Source organism: Lampetra planeri, chromosome 41 (assembly GCF_965212315.1).
Source record: "Lampetra planeri chromosome 41, kcLamPlan1.2.h2, whole genome shotgun sequence".
NCBI classification, from domain to species: domain Eukaryota; kingdom Metazoa; phylum Chordata; class Hyperoartia; order Petromyzontiformes; family Petromyzontidae; genus Lampetra; species Lampetra planeri.
The window spans coordinates 6691263-6709765 of NC_136147.1; the positions used below are offsets into that span (position 1 = coordinate 6691263).

Here is an 18503-nt window from a genome sequence, read left to right on the forward strand (position 1 = left end):
AATCACCTTCTTGGGGTTTCCCCGCCTTTTTAGAATCTTTCTTCGCACCAATCCGATCAGTGTCCTCCACTCAACCATCGGATTGCGTGTCGTGCACGGCAGTGTCCCCGTGACCCTTGACCCGTGTTTGTGCGCGAGAATGCAGAGGTGTGGACTCGAGTCATGTGACTTGGACTCGAGTCAGACTCGAGTCATGAATTTGATGACTTGCGACTCGACTTGGACTTGCATAACAATGACTTTGTCCCACCTATGAGATGTGGACTCGAGTCATGTGACTTGGACTCGAGTCAGACTCGAGTCATGAATTTGATGACTTGCGACTCGACTTGGACTTGCATAACAATGACTTTGTCCCACCTCTGCGAGAATGTCCCGAACATCCTCGACAAATCTATGTTGAACCTACGTAGGCAACCGTGCTAAATTGGAGATGCGAGAAAAAAGGTTACACTGAACACACAACGCAGTTCTAAAGAAATGGGGTTTCAATTTAGATTTAAAAGCTCAGTTCCAGTGGCTTCCAATATCGGAGAGAAGAGCGTTCCAGACGGCCGCAGAAGCGCATCTCAAAGCGCCGGATTGAGTGACCGCCTTTGTTCGATGGTTACCCAAACAATATCTTAAAGTCGATTCTAAGCTTCGCCCGGATCCAACCTCGAGATGCCAGAACATGTGACATGTTCAGTCTTTCGTGACTGCAGGGATTCATATTCTTGGTTCTTTCGGTAAAGTGACGTAGAAGGGAAGTAATAGAATAAAAATAAAACATAATAAAATAATTCTCACGACGTTTCGGCCACAACGCAAGCAGCCGTCCTCAGGTGGAGAACAGATCTGTCGCAAGCAGCTGAGGACGGCTGCTTGCGTTGTGGCCGAAACGTCGTGAGAATTATTTTATTATGTTTTATTTTTATTATTTTATTACTTCCCTTCTACGTGACTTTACCGAAAGAACCAAGAAGATGTTCACAGTGGTCTTCTCCACAGTGAAGTGAGAGCTGTGGAGTCCCCCCCCCCCCCGCCCTGTTGAGGTGCGAACCTGTTGGAAAGCCTCGAGCCGGATGAGCTTGCAGGCCTCCTCCTGATGAAGGCCCGCATGACAATTCCGGTGGCGGCAGAAGAGAAATAACGAGGCGATATAATCGACGAGTGTCCACAAGGTCCAATGAGTAAATTTTGTTTAGATCTCGAAAATGTATTCCTTGTAAGCGTCCAAGGAATATCTTTCCGAGATGATCTAAGCCTCTAAAAAATCCACTTGTTAGTGACGAGGGCTCATTTCACCTTGAAAGTTCCATCTCTCCACAAGGGGAAGCACATTACTTAAAAAGTCTCAATCCGGGACTCGCAGTGTGGCTAGTTGGACTCTCATCCCCAGTGTTCGAATTTAAATTCACGATTTGCTGTCAAGGCGTGGAGCTGCCAGTAGCAGTGTACATGGTCGTGTCTGTGGTCATGTCGACACACTTAGGCTGGATTTTTTCTCAGGGTCCTCCGTTTTTTCCCTCCACATTTAGAAACATGCGTTTAGACTATTTTGCTGCTATAAATGTCTAAATGATTTGCCACTTTGTTGAGCGGTCACTCGTGGCCAGGTCGCGTTTGAACAAGTTAATACCTCAGTGGGCTTTGTTTGGTAGGATAGGGATGGTTTATATATATTTGTATATGTTTGGGTGATTTGTTTACCTTTCTTGTACTTTGCACCCGCCCCGACTAAACATCTGTGAAAAAGAGCTTTATAGCTCAACGAATTCCTCCAGGAGAAGTATTAATTCTGTTTGAGGATTTAAATAGTTTGAGATAAAAGCCTTTATATGTAAAATTCAACATGCCGCCATTGCACCCGAGTGATGTCACCACAGTTGTTGATCTTTAAAAAAACGAGAGCACTTGATGCCACAAATGTGACCAAAGTGTTCCAAACCTTAGCTTGAAATTGATTTCGTTTTTCATTCAAAGTTTTAAAATGACATCAGAAGGCTCAAAAACAAAGGTGCTTATCGTCCGAGTTGAGCCTTTTGTTTGATTAGAAACTGCAGGGCCACCGCTGTGATCTGCAGTTTAAGATCACACACAACGCAGTTTATTGTTGACGTTATTTATTTACACACACCAATCACAGTGCACGTAGCACAAACACAGAGCTCGTCGGTTTTTTTGCAATTCCTTAATTTGTCCACACACACACACTTAAACGTTAATAGGGAATGATTTTCTTGGTAAAACACATGCCTTTTTGCTTTTTTACGGGTTTTTTTCCTCACAAACAGAAATAAATTTTCATCCACAGCTGTACACAACACGGTATCATCTTCACTCATACTAAAAACTGCCTGCAGTATGTACAATATAGTACACAACATCTTTGTTGTAGTGTTTATAACAGACATTCCTCGAAAAAAGAGGACAAGTAAAAACAACCGGGTGCTTCGAAGATGCCTGTACGGCCTTCACCCAATTGCATAGGAAGTGATGTGGATTTTTCCACTGGAAGTCCATTTTCTCCACAGTCCTCACGTGTGACAGTGATCTGCTTGAATGCCCTTTCACACTGGAATAGCGTCTATATGGTCTAAGAAAAAAAACACGTTTTAAAGGATTGTCATGCGTATATTACGGAAATAAAATTGAAGTAAAACCAAATGACAAGTTTGACTATTGAAAGGGTGTCGCAATCGCAGGGTTCATGGATGCAGATGGCAAATCGGCGATGGACGCTCCAATGTATTTGTTCAACGCTTAAAAGGCGAGCGTTCTTGGCCCTAATCTTGGCGGGGGATACTCGAGACTCTCCCGACGATCATCGGCGAATCCCAGACGGGGTTTGTCAAAAGCAGGGGCCTCCACAGAAAATGTTAAGACCCTAGTTAACGCAACTGAGATAGCCACTACAAATCACCTCCCCTGCAAACGGCCCCTTACGATGGATGGATGGATCGGAGTCAAGGCGTTTGACAGAGTCGAGTGGGCTTTCCTCTCCCGGGGTTCTCCAAGCGAGCCCCACCGGCTTCGTCCGCCGTAGCGAACGAATTTGCGTCCCGTAGCGTTTCACGAGAAAGGAGGAGACGGGGTGCCCGGCCTCCCCCAACTGTTGTTAACATTAGCAATGGGAAGCACTGGCTGAAAACGTCAGGGACAAAGAACGAACCCTTATATTGACACGGCAGAGAACAAAGTACATCTCAACGCAGATGGACCATATCTCAAGGGAAAGGAATTCGAGGTCAGATGGTCCTCGCCCCTTGTGCAAGTGAGCTCGACCAGCGTGGTGGGGGGGGGGGCTGGGAGAGAACGGGGATCGAAAAGAGGGGTTATACCAACCCCTCAGGGACTTGAGCGGGAGCGGAGCTCCTCGGGAAAGGACTATCGCACAATGGCCACATGGATGTGTTTTTTTTTATTTTAGGGTTATCCCCAGCCCCCTTCTCCCCCCTCCTCTCTCCTTTACTTGCCTGGGATATCCCTCAAGTTGGTTTTACCCCCCCCCACCACACTTCCCCAATTACCTCCCCTTCCTCATCTAAAAGTCCATCATCCCCGCGTCGTGGTGTTCCACTTGACTGGAGTAGCGGACCCCGATCCTCATCTTTTAGCACCCCCCCCCCGCCGCCGCCTTCTCTTAAATGGTTCAGTCGCGTTGGTATTGTCGTCCGCGAACGACGTTGAGTAAGCTATGCAACATGCTGCAACGGGCATGCATTTTATTACAATAACAATGGGAGAGGGGGAAAAAAGCGAACGGTATGTTTCTAGCTTCTTTTCCAAAACGTTTGTCAGGCTGTGTCCTTGTGCTCACAGTTGCTGCATTTGACAATGGATTCAGATGCTGCAATATGAACCGAGTAGCGGTGTCACATACTTGGATCCTGGCTTTTAACCACGATGAATAAGCATGTCTCTTTGGAACGGTTCTTGCAATGTCCAGTGTACAAATAAAACAAGAAGCCGACATGCAGAATCTCAGCCGTATTTTCAGGCTTTTTTTGTATGTATATATAAACATACAAAGCAGCAAATGGATCACAGGTTGTGACTTGGTTTCATCCTCTGTCACGATCCTCCGTCATCTTCCGTTGAAACGCTCCGGGGCCTAGTATCGGTATGGCCGAGCTATCGGACAACGAAATTCGGGCGTGCCTTGTTGGAGCTTGGCTTGAAGGCGATGCCCATCGAGACATCCACCCTTGTTGTGGAATAAAATTAATTCCACCGAAGCATAGTCCGTCAAGCTATCCTACCGCCAAACCCGGCCGCGCCTTCCAGAGCCTACCCGAACTTTCAATAGCTGCAGCACTGTGGGCCGGTCAGTCGCAACCTCAGACACGGACTGTGACTGCTACTCGTCCTTCTTAAAGAATAACCAAGATCCGACTGTGGTCGCTACTCCCGATGTGAGCACGAAAGACCGACAGACCAAGGTACATCCGCTACCCTCACGTCTCCCTTTGGGCTATGCAGACGCGTCCAGCAAGTTGCTGTCCAACTGGCTATCGTGTCACTCTGCCTCCACGTTGAGACAACGTAGAGGCGGAGTGATGGCCAAGAAAACGACGGCGGCAGCCAGCGGTAGGATGGTGGACTCGTTCGACTAGAGTCAAATACTACCTGCTGTGCATGGGCCTGAGCATGCTCATCGTGTGGATGGCCATCTACCTGACGCGCGATCAAACGTCTCCTTTACAAACAATGAGATCTACGGAAAGATCCGTTCCTTGTTCGCCATTCGAGTAGGTGACTATGCGGGATAGTTGAAGGGGGCAGCAAGCCGAAATTAGCTATGGAAAAGGTGAAAGAGGAGCTAGCAATAAAGAGCAACAATCAAGCTGTGTTTTATAAAGCACTAGAGGCAATCGTTCTGGTTTTGGAGTAAAAGTGCGCGGGCTCCATCTGAACCTGAAGGCAGTGAACACATTAGATGTGATGTTCCTGGAACCTATTCACCTTCAGCGGTCCTTTGCATGCCGCCTACGCCGGACCATCGTCCTTCCGCTCAACTGCTTCGCGATCATCATCCCTTCTGGGGGCTGCTTGTCTATGGAAAGTTGTGGTCGAAACAAAACGAAGAAAGAGGAAGAAGCAGGTGTCCGAGCTTGTGGAAAAGATATTGGAGCCGCTTCAGCAGACCAAGTGGAAGGCAGCGGCCGTTCCTCCCCATCTACCAAGTGCAAGACAGCCTCATCAAGCCCCGAGACCGGGACCGGAATGCGGCCTGTGTGGGAGCAGGCGGTACAGTTAACCAATGCCGTCTAGGATGTGCAGTATTGCAAGGTCTGGCGAAGGGCATGGTTGCCCACGAGCCCTGGATCATCATCTGCCACGTCCCCTGAGAATTTTTCCAATTTTGTAAATTAATAGTAGTTCTCTGTTTGTACTTTTTCCCCAAGTGTTTTGCACAATGCCTTAAAGAGGAGGGAGCACAGTGTGGTGGTTTGGTGCGTGTGTTGTGACCTGCAGTGTGGTAGTTTAGTGTGTTTCGAGATGTTAACTACCTCGCCTGGTAAACAGGTCATGGGTTCGATCCCGACCCTGACGCCTGTATATTTGGAGTTTGCATGTTCTTCCCGTGGTTACGTGGATATTTCTCCAGGTCCTTCGGTTTTTCCCTACACATTTAGAAACATGTTTTTAGATTATTTGGCTGTTATAAATATACACACGATAAGCCACTTCGTTGACCAATCATTTGTGGTAGCTCAGTGGGCCTTACCTGGTAAAATAAAATAGTTCCTAAAACTTGACATGGTTATTTATGGTATACCTACAGTGTTATGTCGTATGAAAACAAGAGTTATTGTAATCTTTGCATTTCTTAACAAAAACTAGATTTTAAAAGTGCTTTTAGAAGTAAATGTGTGGCTTTACAATGGATTGGCTTTAGTCATGTCCACAACTAAGCAAGTGCAAATCAAAGTACAATGGGTAACAGGTGTTCTGGATTCTCAAAAGCCCACACAAATCTGCCAAGACCGTTAGGCACTCCCAAAAGCAACTTCAGAATTTGTCATAGCGTGCCAGCTGAAAATTTGTGCAAACCAAGGACGGTATCTTTTTGCTGAAGATCCAAAAGCGTAGCGTTTGTTTGAACAGTCACGGAGGTCTTCTGAGTTGCAAGACTACACAGCAATCTTGCACACAGATCTTGTTTTGTTCATAACAATTGTTCCGCAAGGCCCCGTTCTTTGTGCTAAAAATAAAGGCAGTCAATCAAACCCTGCTACTAAATCTTGAGGCTGCTCCAATGAACGTCCTTGCGAGTCCACCTCGTGCATTTGTGAGAACGGGAAAAGCCCCCCGGGGCGTTCCGAAAACCTCGAACGTCAGCAAGCAATCCGTTGGAGGACGCTGGAAGTTCTGGTGGACGCAGCAAAAACAACTGCCGCACATCAACTTGCAGCTGGGTTTCTCAGCATGCAGAACACGCTGGGGCCATTCTGGAACGGGAATGGCAGTGCCCTGTTTGGGGCTCGAGACGCGGCTTGGGAGACCGGCGGTGCTCACAGCAAGATTTGGGCCACATGCGGCGAGTGCGTGCTGGCGATGGCGGCAAGCAGTGGCAAGTCGTTCGCTTCAATCCTGAGGAGAACAATATTCACAGCAAATTAAGCATTTGTGTTGTGCAAATTTCTCGTTCGCGGTTCATGTTGAAATCGCATTTTCGACTGATAATTTAAAAAAAACTGTTCGCAGGAGTTTTGTTTACCGCTCTGTTGATAGTGTTAATGTTAACGCTGCGGGCAATGTAAAATGAAACATCTTATGCACATCAATTCATTACACGATTTCATGCCAATAAAAAAAACTTAAATATTCATCAATAACTGATGGAAATAAATGCATAACGGAGAGTAGCAGCAAACACCAGATTGGACTAGAAATAGAGTTTAGTATGAAGGCACTGATTACATCAGACATGGCAACATTATTCTGTGTGCACAGGTGTCCGTGATGCACAGGAGCAGTAATGCAGCGGTTAGTGCGCTGCGTTATGAATCTGGCGACACAGGTTCGATTACCGCTCACGGTCAACACGAGGGAAGATTATCTGAACCGGTCCTGGGCCTCCGCTAGGTCGACTCGGCCTCAAATGAGTACATGGTACGTTGTGTAAACATTGCTACTGGGAAGACAAAGGCGATCGGGCGTGCTGTTGGTCACCCACCGCCTCATGTACCATTCCGGTGCTAGCTAACAGCACTTGTCCCAACAGTCTGTTAAGGCTATAATACGGGGGATCTTTGTCTTTGTGATGCACGATGAGGGGATAAACACACATGACGTAGGACTCACCCCAGCACAGCACTCAGCTCCTTGACGTGGACTCGTGTCTGCCCACGCAGATACTCCGCCAGAACCTTGCTCTTGGAGTACAGCTCCTGCAGCCGGTCTTCCAAGTGCATTACACACTGCACATGTGTACGTACACACACACACATTTTCAACACCATTAGACAAAGCACGTTTCACTGTCACGCCTGCTAAATGCATGTAATCCACACGCTGCCGAACAACGCTGCGTACAACCCAAGAGCGCATCGGGAAGAGCCACAAAACTGCCCATGTGGACGATGCGGCACTCACGAAGTCGGCCGGCATGTGCAAGCGCCACAGCTGCAGCGTGGAGCTCAGGATCTGCGCAACTAGGCTCGACACGAGCGCTTCCGTGGGGGGGCGGCCCCCCTCGTTGGTCGATCCCACTCCGCCGCCACCGCGTCGCGGCTGCTGCGAGCTGGAGAGGAGCTGGACCGACCAGCGCTCCGTGTCGGCCAAGATGCAAACGGCCTCGGCTATTGGCTCGTCCAACACCGGGTGCTGCAACGCATGCGGGGAGAAAAAGGGGATTATGGACAGAAAGCACGAGACCACAGTGCCATGTGCACCGCTCGGTCTGGACACGTGGACAGTTGCATTAAACATCTTGAGTACTGCGTTTGACAAAGGAGATTTCCATCGGTCTGTAAGTGGGTCTGGGTGCTTCCATGCATTTTGCAGAATTCCAGGGCCTTAGAAGGTGGTACATTTTCAGACAAACCATGGATCTCAGACTCAAAGGCCCTTATTGATATCCTACTTAAAAACTATTAGTGCTTCGAAGGGGATCCGTTTGACATTTGAGTGTAAAATTACACAGCTCGTGTGCCTGTTCAGTATGTGACAACAACACAGCAAGTATTTGATCAGGTGTGGCAATTGTATCATCTGTCTTATTGTGCAGCTTGCCCATGTTCCTTGCTCGTGGCAACCGCCAGCTGTAAGAAGCATACCGCCCACCTACGTGCGTGGCACGCTATCGCTCGCGCACCGTTCCATCGTCACCCACGTGCCATTCCGCTGTTCCCCGTGCCGTGCGTTCAACCCGCGCGTGCTCACCTGTGCGGTGTGCGCCAGGTCGTCGGCGATGCGGTCCCGCAGGCCCTCGTCCCCGGGGATGCCGTGCAGCACGAGGTCGGGCACGTAGCGCGGGCAGTAGCCGCCCACCAGCGAGCGCCCATAGTTGCTCATGCCGCGTCCGCACGGGGCCACCTCCACCAAGTCCGATCTGAAAATGGCACCCCGAACGCACCACACGAGCGGCTGTTTAGCGGAGCCTCGTTCCCCCCCCAACCCCCGTGTTACGTGTCGACACGGTAATCACGTCCAATGGAAAGCTTTAATTATTTCCAAGGACCGAGGAGAAATATATATGCTGAGAATAAACCAAACGTGCTCGTGGGGGTTATGCTCACTGGCCATGCTGTGCTAAGAACATGGCAACCCCCAGTTTTTTCCCTGGCCACGGATTACATCAGCAGCAAGTTAAATAAGAACTGTTCCCTTCCTCCTACAACCCCACTAACACACACTGACCAGCATAGTGAAGTATGGTCAGAATGTCCCCATTTACTGAAACAGAGTGTGGAAGCCTTCAGCCTCCGAGTGGATTGAGAATGGATAGAATGTATTTAGTTTCACCTCTATTTTGTTTAAACTTCGATAAGCACAGTTGGCCACGTACAGTGTGAAAGAAGTTCAACGTACGTACACACGACCATTATCTCCAATTTAAACACAATTGAAAAAAAGAATCCTGCTCGTGGACATGGGTGTCTGCTGGCGTTGGCCCGGTGTGATGGCTGCGAGTGCCAACCTGGGCATGGGGAGCTCCACCTCCTCCGGGCAGGTGCGGAGCCGGCGCGGCTCCGGGCAGCCCTCCTCGCTGTCGCTGTCGCCCAGTGCGCTGTCCGAGCTCTCGTTGCGTGGGATGTCCCCCTCCTCGCGGAATGCCGCCGCCTTCTTCTTGCCCTTGCGGCCAGGTTGCCCGGCGGCGGCGGCGCGGCCGTTTGCCACCGAGTCCGGCACGCAGCAGTCCGAGAGCTGGGGGCTCCCAATGGTGAACACCGACGGGCGCCGGACGCGCGCAGCGTCCTGGCGTGACGACCCGCCTACGGACCCGCCAACGGAGGCAGGACGAACCGCCTCCCCCTCGCACTCCTCATCTTCTTCCTCCTCTTTCTCCTCCTCCGCCTCCTCCTCCTCCTCTTCGGGGATGTTTTGCCTCGTGGAGAGGGCTGAGATTTCACCAGCGCCTTCTGTGGGGCTTCCCGCCCGCGCCATGGCGACCGGAGAAGAAAGCGCCGGGTGCCCACTACTCCGGAAGCGCATCTCGGCGGGGATGTCGTCGATGGTTTTGGTCTCGATCACGTTCTTTTCGTCGAAGTATTCATCGAAGAGGCTGCTGCTGCTGCTCCCGCAGGACGGCAGCCTGCGCAGGGCGCGGCCCTTGGGGGGGCCGAGCGGCCGGCCCGGCTTCACCTCCGCACGCTCCGCTTGACTCGGAGCCGCCAGCTGAGTCCGAGGTGCCGGCTTGGGCTCAGAAACTGGAGTCCCGCGCGGGCTCGGGGCACGCCCGTCGCCCTCAAACGTCCTGAAGGTTTTGGAGAACTGCTTGCCGCGTGCCTCCGTGTCCGAGTCCGGCGAGAAGGAACAGCCGATGAGAAACTTGACCTTGCGACTGCCCTGCGGGCTGACGCCGGCTGGGAAGGCGATGGCGTCCGTGTGCAGCTTGTCAGAGCAGGACGTGCGCCGCAGCGCCGACTCTGCGCGCTCCTCGCCCTTCTCGCCCTGCGGCACGGCGAAGCCGAATCGCTCAAGTTCCGCCTCCGCCATCTCCTTGGCGGGAAGAATCAGCTCCCCGGAGGCCGAGCGAGTCACGCACATCAGAACCTCACGACGCGTGTCTATGCGGACGTCCCCGACGTCGCGGCACAGCTGCACGGCGCCCGCGCCGCTTGCGCTGCCCGGAGACGCCGGCTGCTGCTGCTGCGGCGGCGGCGGCGGCTCGGGTGATACAGGGGCGGCAGCAGTGGCGGGAACGCTGGGGGCCTCCTCGGCATCCACCGCAGCGCCGAGTTCAAAGCTGCAGCTGTCCACGTCGCCGCTCGGGCAACCGGTGTCTGGAAAAGTTCTCTCCTCCGTGCCAGCGGATGGTGACGCTGCCCCGTCGGCTCCAGACGTCTTAGACAAAGGTTTCTTGGTCGCGGCAGCAGGAGCGGCGGAAAGGGAAGCGGCGCCGACGGGAGCAGAGGACCGCGACGAGGAGGAGGAGGGCTGCAGCGTGACGACGACGTACTCGGAGTCCTCCACCTCCCCCCGCTCTAGGCTGGTGGTGATGCAGGCGGTGCCGCCGCCCTCCCACTCGAGGAGGCTCTCCTGAATCTCGGAGCAGCGCACGAAGTAGGTGAGCACGTAGAGCAGGCGCTGCACCAGCTCCTCGCAGCGGCCCACCACCACCGTGCGCGTCAGCTTCACGGGGCTACCCAGCGCACCGTACAGATCGCCTGATCACACACGTGGGTCGGGAGAGGAGGGAAGGGGAACGGAACGTTTTTTAGGTGCTGTCCAGCTTTCGCCACGCACTTCGACACGCACTTCTGCGGGGTGGGAATCTTCGGGAGTTGAAGATTTAATTCAATGATTCATTAATCCTATATCTTCATTGAATTAAGATGTGTACGTATAGTTCAACATTTCTATCGCACGTGGCATGGATGCAACAATTCACCCCAACTCCACGATGAACTGTAACGATATCATTCAGTAACCACAGTTATGATTCAATTCAATGTTGTTTTCCTTGTAGTTCACGTAGAATTCTAAGAAACAAAAAACCCTTCACCATAAGCGTACAAATCTATTTCAATCTTGATTCGAGGCTTTGGTGACTGCTGGAATCCATACTCTTTGGTTCTTTCGGTAAAGTCACGTAGGTAAAAAATGAAATAAAAATAAATAATAAATAAAAACAACAAAATCACGACATTTCGGAGGCAACAGATTTTTTGCTGTGACAGTTTCACCTGAAGACGGAAGCTTGTGTTGCCTCCGAAACGTCGTGATTTTATTGTTTTTATTTTTTACTAATTTTAATTTCATTTTTTACCTACGTGACTTTACCGAAAGAACTAAGAGTAAGAATGCAGGATGCCACTGTACGCGTTTGGTTTGTGGCCCCGTTTGTGATCGCGCGATGACCGAAGCCGGCGGTGCGGCCTCACCGAGCTGCGCCCACAGCGGGTTGTAAGGGTGCGATCGCGCCAGCATGTCCAGGCTCGTGGACGAGTGCTTCTGCGCGAACGTGTGCAGCGGAGGGTGCCCGCTGGGGATCACCGTGGGCACCCACGCCAGGTGGTGCGTCAGCACAGCCGACAGCAGCGCTGGCAAGAACCTGTGTGTACACCAAAGACAAAGATCCCCACCACCCATTATAGCCTTAAAAGACTCGTGGGGAAAGTGAGTAGCACCGATGAAGGCCGGCACGGCACACGAGGCGGGTGGGTGGCAAACATCAGAACTGACCGCCTTTGTTTCCCCAGTGCCGATGTTTACACACGACACCAGGCACTCATTTGAGGCTGACTCAACCTAGGGGAGGCACAGGACCGGTTCAGATATTCGTCACTGGTGTTGGCCCCGAGTGGGAATCGCACTCGGGCTGCCAGGATCGTAGCGCAGCGGCACGCTAACCGCTACACTCGTGCTCCGTGCGTGTGGTGTATGCACCACATACACCGCACTCGTGGAGAGAGATGGTGTGACGGGGGTCGTTCGGTCAACATGAGATGTGTATGCGCAGCGCCGGATTCAGTGACTCTTTGTGCTTGGTTGTGCGTGTTTAGGCAGGGGGTTCGAAATCCAGATGTCTTTAAACTCCTCTAGGACATTTAACATTGATCCTTGGATGCAACCCTGATACATTCTACACATTTTTAGTGGGTTGGGTCTAAAAAGTATTTTTGTTAGTGTGGTAGAATTAAATGTTTATATTAAATGCATTTTTGATGCATAAGTGTAAGCATCGATTTTAATCCATGGGGTGATGCATTGTTTAAGGCCGAGTATTTACACACAACAGGGCCACCTTCAGACCTTGACAAACAGTGGAAACATACGGTCTTGGCCATTGGCCACATTTGTATTGTAGACAAGAGGCATGTTTACGACTACAATTAAACTAAAAGCAACATCTGCCAACACGTGAATCATGTTCTTATAGTACACAAACCACTAACAATCACGCAAGTTACAGCGCTAGAAAAGATAACAGCTCCTTCGTATACTGCACAGTTTACATGAAAGCAAGCGGTAGCGTGCAAGGACCATCCTTTTTTTAAAACAGCTTCTTGTGTATTCTTATTCTTAGGTTTTTTCGGTAAAGTCACGTAGGTAAAACATTAAAATTAATAAAAGTAAAATAAAATAAAAATCACGACGTTTCGGAGGCAACACAAGCTTCCGTCTTCAGGTGGAACCGTCACAGCCACGACAGCTATATCAAGTAAATGAGAGATTGCAGGAGCTACCACTCCGTTTATATAATGGTTGGAGAGGGGGGAAGGGCCAAGTACAGCACACTTTTTATTCATATGGTAAGGTGAGGCTTAAGAGGGTGAGCCTTTGTTATGGAGAGGTACGGTTTGTGACTCAACCTGTGACAAGGAGAAAACAACTGAACATGGTAAACCTGTAGTAGTTGTCTGTCAAATAAGATTGGCTTCTTGTGTGTAGTCTGTTGTCCTTCCCCCACACCTCCGATCGGTACGGTTGGCCACGTACGGTGCGAAAGAAGTTCAACATACATACATACAGATATACATCCTCCGTCACGCCTGGACGTGCTCTCACTGTATCTGCACACGCGTGTCACGTACTGGTTCTTGCTGGCTTGCTCAGAGAGGGCGGCCAGTTCGCGCATAAATCGGCGACACAGCTGCGGCTTGTCAGATGTGGGCAGCGTCATGGTGAGCCACACGGGCTCCGGGATGCGGGGCAGCGTGTAGAGATCGCTCACCGCCATCCTGGAGGCGCGTTGGTGGGAGGTGGTTAGGGGGTGGCAGAGAGGGTGGCAAATGCCGTGGCACGAGCATCCACAGTAAGTCATGACGCACCATTGCTGAGCTGCTGTGCTATGAACGACATGGGCAGCACCTATCCCAGCAGCAAGGAGCGCATATACTATACAGCGGCGGTTCCCAACCTTTTTGGCATCAAGGACAGGTTTCGTGGAAGACAATTTTTTCACGGACCGCGAGGGGGTTCATCATTGGGTCTTTCTCCCCTGTCAAAGAAGCTCTCCAGCAACGTTTGTTTTTGACTCATTCTGACTAGGGGTTAGCAGCTTGTGGGCTTACCAACACTGTGACTGAGACAAGTGCGCAATGCGGGAAAGAGGCGCGGATGAAAGTGGTAAATAAAATATTGGGCGGGCCACGCGCGGACTCACCGCTCACCTCCTGCTGCTGTGCGGCTCGGTTTCTAACAGGCCACGGACCGGTACCGGTCCGTGGCCCGGGGACCCCTGCTATACAGCACAGGGTGATGTCCTTATTTAGCTTGTGGATGTATGCTCACTCTTAGGCTATTTATACTCGGCTCCACTATTGTGCTATTATGTATATAGATAAATTACGATGCGTGGACTGTGTGTACAGCCCTTTATTTAATTCACTTCTGGATGTGAGCCTGTCTCTGGTGTAGGCCAATCAGTTTCAAAGACAATGCAAATATTATTAGAGCATGTTTCTTTGCATTTTTGCTACAAGGATGGGTGATTAATGCAGACTTGATGCCTTGCAACAGGCATCTATTTGGTGTTTGAACATCTTAACAGCTGTGTTATTGCCACAAAGGGTAAAGCCTATTCTTCTTATTTCATTGTTTTGATACTGGCAAAAAAATAAGTTCCCACAGATGTTTTTCTTGCACTGACCTCTGCTACCCAACTTAGTGACAAGCACGGTGGTCACCCATCAAAGCAGGCTCAAGGCCTGCTTAGCTTCCCAAACCTTCTCCTCGAGTTGGTCATGGCCTTATGATAGGGGCTGTCAGCAAAGTGGTTGGCCGAAGTGACCCAGGCGTGAATCACCTGAAGCGGCTCAGAGCATCCATGATTCTTTGCACGTACACCTGGGATCTCTGCATTGGGTCCTGGATCTTCCTGCAGGTAATCATCGCCTACAGAAAACAAGACACAAATAAATTATATTTGAGTAGAAAAGCTCTCGGCTTGGTTACGGTCAAACAACACCAAACAGTGTGGGCAGGCCCTCATTCAGCAGTGTACTGAATAAGGGCTGTGGTGGGATAAGACACATAGAACAGCCATGTCAGTACTTATGTCAGGCTCTGAGTGGATGGGCAGGAGGCTCAACTAAGTTTGGGTCACGTGTGTTGCCATGTCTTCCTGCTGCCTTATACTGCGCGTGTGTACAATTTGTTGGGCATGTGACTATGATTTGACTCGTCGATTAAAGTAGTTTTTTTACGTGCACGAAACCTGCTTCAAATCCTGCATGTTGGAATCAATTGCTTGTGGTCCAAGCTAATGGTAGTAAAGTGTAGTTGGCTCGCGCACTATACTATGAGCCCAGATGGCATCACTGCCGAGTTTGGAAACACATGTTTACAGTATTTGGCTGCTATAAATTTCCAATGTGATAAGCCACTTTGTTGAGCTATCATGTGGCCAGGTCACTTCTGAAAAAGAGCTATATAGCTCAATGGGCCTTACCTGGTAAAATAAAAGTATTTAGTTAAAATAGTGGTAGCGTGTGAATGAAGATGAAGATTCACAAGCCGAGCATGCAGTAATAGCTACATTATCACGAGAAAATGTCTTAAGTTAGATTAATAAATGAATGGGAGAGCAATGGAAGCACATGTGACCTCGCACTGGGGATCGTCGTCACCTGCTCTATGGCCGTCTTGAGTCGGTCCATGTGACTCTCGAAGAGGGGGAAGTGAGAGAAAAAGAACTCCTGGAAGCGCGCCTCCTCCTCCTCAGCGCACGGCGACAGGCAGAAGATGATGCCGATGGCGATTTTCCTGCGCCGCACGGACGACGGGTTGGAGCTGCAGCAGCCTTCCGCCAAGCTGAAGCCTTCCTCGCCAGACCTAGGCGAGACCAGGGAGGGGGAAGAAGCGTCAATGAGTCTCCTATGGCAAAGGGAGACGTGGCACTTGTGAAGAGCAACCAGTGCGTAGATCAGATAGGAGATGAAGTGAAATATGGCCCCACACCTTGGGCAGTGTCGGAGAGTTTTTAAACTGAGCAGGCAACGATGAGATTGAACAAGAGAATTTGAGTCTGTGTAGAGGACCCTTAGGCCGAGTAACGAGCTTGTATAACAAGCAAGGGTTTTCAGGTAGGCTGATTAATACACTACAGGGTGTATTAACCATAAATACTGCTTCTATGTGGATGTTAAATATCCCGTGACATAAGTCGGCCTTGCGTGCCGCATCATTGTACAAATTCGAAAAGCAACGGAGACATTTCCCAATTGAGTAAACCCACGTATCTAACATCACCCCTTGCAGGCATACTACACTTATTCGTGAAACGTCGCGCATCTGTGATAGCCTTGCACTATACGCCCGGCACGAATACCGAACTATAATAAAAATTCTCGACGACTATTATTCTTATTGCGGGCGTCACCGGCGCGGGAAGACGCCGTGGTCCAGACTGGTGTTCTGGCTGCGCTGGAATCGCCGGCTCAGGCTGTTGGAGCTGCCGCCAGTGGGCAGGGAGGAGCTGGGAGACGGCATGGCTGCCAGCAGGAGGCTGGTGAGAGACGCTGCGGGCACAAGACACGCAACATTTGTTTTTTTGTTTCTACAAAATCGAGGAAGTGTCGGTCATTAGCCAAGCGGCAGGGAGTTATTGGCAGTCGCTTCAAGTGCCGCCCGGGAATTGGACAATAGCTGTGCGAAGCTGTGAAGATTAGCTTGTAATAGCTTGCAATTTCTTAGATCTATAAAAAAAGCTCATTATTTTCTTATTTAGCCTTTTGTGCTACAAGTAAACAAATATGATGACGTGTTGAAATTCACCACATTTTTCGAAATTTTCTTACATTAAACAATTCGTTAATAGTATTCGGGAAATTGTATTTGTACATTTTGTAACCCTCTTCTCAATCCACAGCTGGATGATGGTCTCCCCACGGCCGTGTGGGTCACGGAGGTTTATTTTGGAGCATAGTGCAGTATAAAAAAACGATGGATTTTGCTGCATTTCCCACTGCTGCCCACAACATCGTCTCATTTATAAATACCATTTAGAAATATCTCATCTCTGTGTCCTATATTGGGGCATTTTTACGTTTGCTGAATTTGATCAGGGTGACACCGCTCATATCGAGAGATGTTGAGAGACATCAATTGCGGCAAAAATAAGTACACAAAAAATACCCCGAGGGATTGTGGTTCCCCTTCTTGAAACTCACCAGAGCGGGCGATGCCACTGTCACTGTCCTCGTTCTTGCCGCGGCTCGGCATGTCGAGAGGAGAGCTGTACGCTGCACGGCACAATCAGGAGTATTGGGACGGTGCGGGGGGAGACCATCAAGAACGAGCCAACACCGCACTTCCCTCCTCAGCACGCCCCCTTGGCGTGATTGGTGCCAATTACGTCAAATTGAAACTCACTTTTCTTGGCACAAAGTTGTGACTTAAAATTTCACATTGCACACGAGCTCAGTTTTGGATTTCAGGCTTTGCATAGACAGCCTGAGGTTAGTTTAGGAGACTGAATTTTGCATAAACTGGATTTCTTAGGACTTGTCAATATAAATTGTCATTCCCAGCCGTGAATTTACTGCTCAAGCTGCACTAGTATCGCAATAAACCACCATAATCCCAACAAAACAATGATTTAAAGAGCCAAAGGGCTACATCTCCTGAAGATAACTTAGTTACAAATGAATACACATCCATTTTTACGTTATCAAACACTACCTTGGGATAGTGTAGGCTGTCATAACAGCTTTCGTGTCCATATGGTAATATATGGTCAACACATGGACTATATCTCACGTAAAAATCACTGTCACCTCGATAACAGTTATCTGGCAAGTTACAAGACGGCTGTTTAACATCTTTCAAACAAAGCTCTCTACAGCTCAAAGTTCCAGATAAGTTGACAGCATTGTCTAATATCTCTCTCACGCACGGCTGGATTTATTACACGTGATAACGGCTAAGGAGACATTCACTTTGGTTCTTTCGGTAAAGCCACGTACCGAAAGAACCAAAGAGTATGGATTCCTGCAGTCACGAAAGCTTCAAATCAAGATTAAGGAGACATTGAAGATTTTAGAGCAGACACCCATAACCTTATCTAACCTAGACTGATTCTCCCCTTCAGTAAACCACCCATCCATGATGCTGTCAAATTCCACATTGTAAAAGGGCAGGACTTGTCTGTTAAGATAGGACGGATCAGAGCGCAGCTTTCAATAACCAGCCAAGCCATCGTATGCATACAACGCTGTCAAATTATTTGGAACAAAGTGCTTTATTAGCACTTCAACGGCTGGCAAAAAATCAAGACAATTTCAAACAAACGCTGAAAATATAAGCATTTATGTTTGTCATTATTTCAGCCAAATGTTTATATTGCCAGGAGTATTTTCAGCGTCTCTTTAATTGCCTTGTACTTCCCCCCCCCCCGTGCACATATCAGACAGTTGCTCTAGACAGCTGCATTCATTACTAAATCGGTGCACGTACACAAAACCGAGTTGATTCACACAAATCCTGTGTTACGTCAATCGTTATCACCACAATCAACAGCACACCAAATACGCAGAATGATTTCATACAAAAGGACATCTGAGGGGTTAAACGTACAGACAGCAGATTTCATCTACGAAAACATATTATTGCTGTTACTTTGTTCAAGATTTGTAAAAACCCATTAAAATCATAGTCCGCTTCACGACTTCAGCCTCATTTCCCCACCAAGATGTAAAGTGCTCAGTTAGGTTTCCAGTGGCACAACTTTTCCGGTGATCGCACAAACAAAACCCAGTGTGAACCAAACGGTGAGATCGACACGCCACCTCAGTGCAAGTTCGACACCAGGGTGAGGGGGGCAAGAGGCCCTTGGGTTTTAGGCAGAGCAGTGGAAGTTAATCAGATACATCAAAAACATTAGTAAGCGCTGTGGTTGTTAGCAC

General features: G+C 49.5%; 1 protein-coding gene across 4 annotated transcripts in view; it reads right to left on the bottom strand.

The window, feature by feature from the left end:
* Positions 1 to 2088: 2088 nt before the first annotated feature.
* Positions 2089 to 18503, bottom strand: part of FNIP2 (folliculin interacting protein 2) — a 76479-nt gene continuing 60064 nt past the window's right edge. For all 4 annotated transcript variants that reach the window (XM_078613439.1, XM_078613440.1, XM_078613438.1 and 1 more), the window contains 11 exons: positions 16770 to 16841; positions 15980 to 16118; positions 15228 to 15432; positions 14405 to 14493; positions 13191 to 13337; positions 11538 to 11707; positions 9131 to 10820; positions 8374 to 8542; positions 7585 to 7815; positions 7294 to 7409; positions 2089 to 6579 (listed from right to left, as the gene is read on the bottom strand). In XM_078613439.1, coding sequence (XP_078469565.1) covers positions 6501 to 6579; positions 7294 to 7409; positions 7585 to 7815; positions 8374 to 8542; positions 9131 to 10820; positions 11538 to 11707; positions 13191 to 13337; positions 14405 to 14493; positions 15228 to 15432; positions 15980 to 16118; positions 16770 to 16841 — 3107 coding nt within the window. In that variant the 3' untranslated portion in view covers positions 2089 to 6500. The remainder of the gene's footprint in view (positions 6580 to 7293; positions 7410 to 7584; positions 7816 to 8373; positions 8543 to 9130; positions 10821 to 11537; positions 11708 to 13190; positions 13338 to 14404; positions 14494 to 15227; positions 15433 to 15979; positions 16119 to 16769; positions 16842 to 18503) is intronic.